Source organism: Gekko japonicus, unplaced genomic scaffold, assembly GCF_001447785.1.
Source record: "Gekko japonicus isolate JY-2015 unplaced genomic scaffold, Gekko_japonicus_V1.1 scaffold5623, whole genome shotgun sequence".
Lineage (NCBI taxonomy): Eukaryota > Metazoa > Chordata > Lepidosauria > Squamata > Gekkonidae > Gekko > Gekko japonicus.
The window spans coordinates 1,932-5,082 of NW_015167227.1; the positions used below are offsets into that span (position 1 = coordinate 1,932).

Sequence of the window (3,151 nt, forward strand, 5' to 3'; positions counted from 1 at the left end):
GACGCTCTGGCAATGGGGCTCGAAACTCGATGGTACCATCGAGTTTTCAGCCCCATTGCCAGAGCGTCACCCAGCGTCACTTCCTGGCGACGGCATGCTGTGTTACCAGGAGGAATGGTCTGGCCGGGGAGCATGTTTTCCCCGCCGGATCACGGTAAGTACATGGAAACCCTATTACAGGGAGATATGGAAGGAGACTGTCGTTCAAAAATTCTTCACTCAGAGGACTACTTTTCCCAGGGTACAATGATAGCACTTCGAAACATAACATCCAAGGCAAGGCCTGTACTCCCTCCACACCAGAGGACAGCAGTTCAGAAATGTAAGAAAGGCTTAGGATCTAAGTCGGTATAGTTCGGCTTTAACCAAAATTATGCCTCGGTCAAAAACACCTTAAACCAGGGGTGTCGAACTCATTTGTAATGATGGCCGGATCTGACATAAGTGAGACCTTCTTGGGCCGGGCCATGTCTGTCATAAAATGTAACGCCAGGTAGCAGAGATATAAATTTCATAAAGGACACAAACACAAAGGGGATTTTTTTTAACTTTTTTTAAAAACATGCATCAGCACTCTTGCAGTATTTTGCTTATTTAACAGTGTCTGATAACTGACACCTCTTGCTCTGAATTATTGCATCAAAATGTCTGTGTAACATTGCAGTCTTGAGTATGCTGTTCAGGTGTGTACCTGTAAGCTGCAAACCTACGATGACGCAGCAGCAGCAGAACTGGAAGAAGCAGCAGAAGACAGTCAAGTTCCACTGCGGGCCTGACAGAAGCCCTCCGGGGGCCTGATCTGGCCCCCGGGCCACAATGTTTGACACCCTTGCCTTAAACGTTGCTACACCAAGGCAGAGCCACAGGACAAACTAATTGTTTTGAAGCCCCCCCAACCCCCGCCCCCAGCAAGCAGTCTCAGTTCATATATTTGCAGCTTTTTCAAAGAGTCAACAAGATTCCATCCGATCACTTACCACAGAGGTGATCTGATTATATCGAAGATTCAGTTCCGCCAGCGATTCCAGCCTGTCGATGTTTTCCACGCACATTAAGTGGTTTCGGGCCAGGTTTAACACTCTGAGGTTGCTTAAATGGTTGAGATTTTCTATTCTGGCAATCTAGGACATCAATTTTTAAAAAGCCAGTGCTTTAACATATAATATTTTAAAAAGGGAGGCTGCCCCCCCTCACTTTCACTAAGAATGGAACTTGCACACCAGAACCTTGTCCTCTGAAGAAGAACACATTGGATTTCTACCCCGCCCTTCACTACCCGAAGGAATCTCAGGGCGGCTTACAAAATCTCCTTTCCCTTCCCCTCCCCACAGCAGACGCCCTGTGAAGTAAGGTGGGGCTGAGAGAGCTCTTTCGAGAACTGCCCTTGAGAGAACAGCTCTGAGAGAACTTGTGACTGACCCAAGGTAACACCAGCAGGTGCAAGCGGAGGAGCGGGGAATCAAACCCGGTTTTCCCAGATTAGAGTCCGCGCACTTAACCACTACACCAAACTGGCTCTCCAATTGCTAGGGTGGCCAACCTCCAGGTGGTGGCTGGAGATCTCCTAGGATCACAACAGATCTCCAAGCAGCCAATCAGTTCCGCTGGAGAAAACGGTCGCTCTGGAGAGCACAGAGGGGCATAGCCAAAAAATGTTGGTTGGTGGGGCGTGGGGAAATCGGGGGGGGGGACCTCAGCCGCGCCCATGCCTCATTTCCAGAGCGGATTATATGTGGCTGTTATCTTGGACAACTTCTTCGGAGTAACGACGCCACGACTCAACCTCCCCTTTTGATTTGAACATAATAAATAGCTGTTCTTACAACATACTTTGTGCGTAATAAAAGGCTATTCTTTACAACACACTGAAAAGGGCTGGTCCGAATGACATCTTTTCTCTGATCGACTGTGTAATTATAACGGCAGCTCGCTGGGAAACCAAAACGCCTTAAGCTAGAGAGCCGCTCCCGCAGTTCCGGAGCGCCTAGTTTGCTTCGTTTCACAATGAATGCTTAAGAAGGATCTTCTAAGCTTCATCAGCAGCTATTAGCCACGGTCAGTGTTCCCTCTAAGCTGAGTTGGTGTGAGCTAGCTCACAGTTTTTTAGCCTCCAGCTCACACATTTTTGTCTTAGCTCAGATAAGCATATGGAGCAGAGGTCCATCAGTGGCTATTAGCCACAAGGTATAGATAGGGGCTCTGGGGCAAGGGATGCTCTGTCTTCTTGGTGCTTGGGGGGGGGGGGCCACAGTGGGGTGGGCTCTCAATTACCTGGCCCCACTGGTGGACCTCCTGAGGGCACCTGGTATTTCTGCCCACTGTGTGATACAGAGTGTTGGACTGGATGGGCCTTTGGCCTGATCCAACATTGGCATCTCTTATGTTCTTATGAAGGAGGGCTCCAGAGCAAACTGATTTATGCAGAAGCCAAACCGCTCGCTCACAACTTTAACGCCGGTAGCTCACAAAGCAGAATTTTTGCTCACAAGACTGCACAGCTTAGAGGGAACATTGGCCACGGTGACGAAAGGCAAACTTCCAGAGTCAGTGGCAGCAGCTCTCTGAATACCAGTGCCGGGAGGCAGCATCTGGGGAAGGCCTGGATGAACCGGGATGCGGGCCTAGACGTCCCGTTGGCGAAACTTCACATGCTACGTTTCAGAGATCAACAGGGCCCGGACTAAGCCTATTTATCCCAGATCCATAACGAATCCCACGGAAAACACAGGGACAGTGCAGGACAGCTGTGTGTAGAGAACGCACGTGGAAACCGGACAGGCGCTACACAGCTAAAATGCAACGCCGACAACAGAACGTTTTGTGCAATACCTGGTTGCCATGCAGGTCCAGCACGTCGAGGTTCACGAGGGCCTCCAGGTTGCAGATCTTCTGTATTCTAAGGGGGGGGGGAACGAGTATCAGTGAATCATTTTCATTGAGGGGGGGACTGTTCCCTTTTCCCGCCTCCCCCTCCACCGTCCCAAACTTTAATCGATTATCAGTTTTTATGAAGTGCAACGAAGAGAGGATCCCATCTAGGCGGCTGGATCTAGGCCTCCAGCCGCACAGGACCCTGGCGATGGTATTGTGCATGTCACGTAGCCCTTCTGAGAGCCGGTTCGATCTAGTGGTTAAGTGCGCGGACTCTAAT

General features: G+C 50.0%; 1 protein-coding gene across 1 annotated transcript in view; it reads right to left on the reverse strand.

The window, feature by feature from the left end:
- Positions 1-977: 977 nt before the first annotated feature.
- LOC107112105 (leucine-rich repeat-containing protein 49-like) overlaps positions 978-3,151 on the reverse strand; it is a gene marked incomplete at its 3' end in the record, with an annotated part of 20,673 nt that continues 18,499 nt past the window's right edge. The window contains exon 8 of the mRNA XM_015413177.1: positions 978-1,121. Within this exon, the coding sequence (XP_015268663.1) occupies positions 978-1,121 (144 nt within the window). The remainder of the gene's footprint in view (positions 1,122-3,151) is intronic.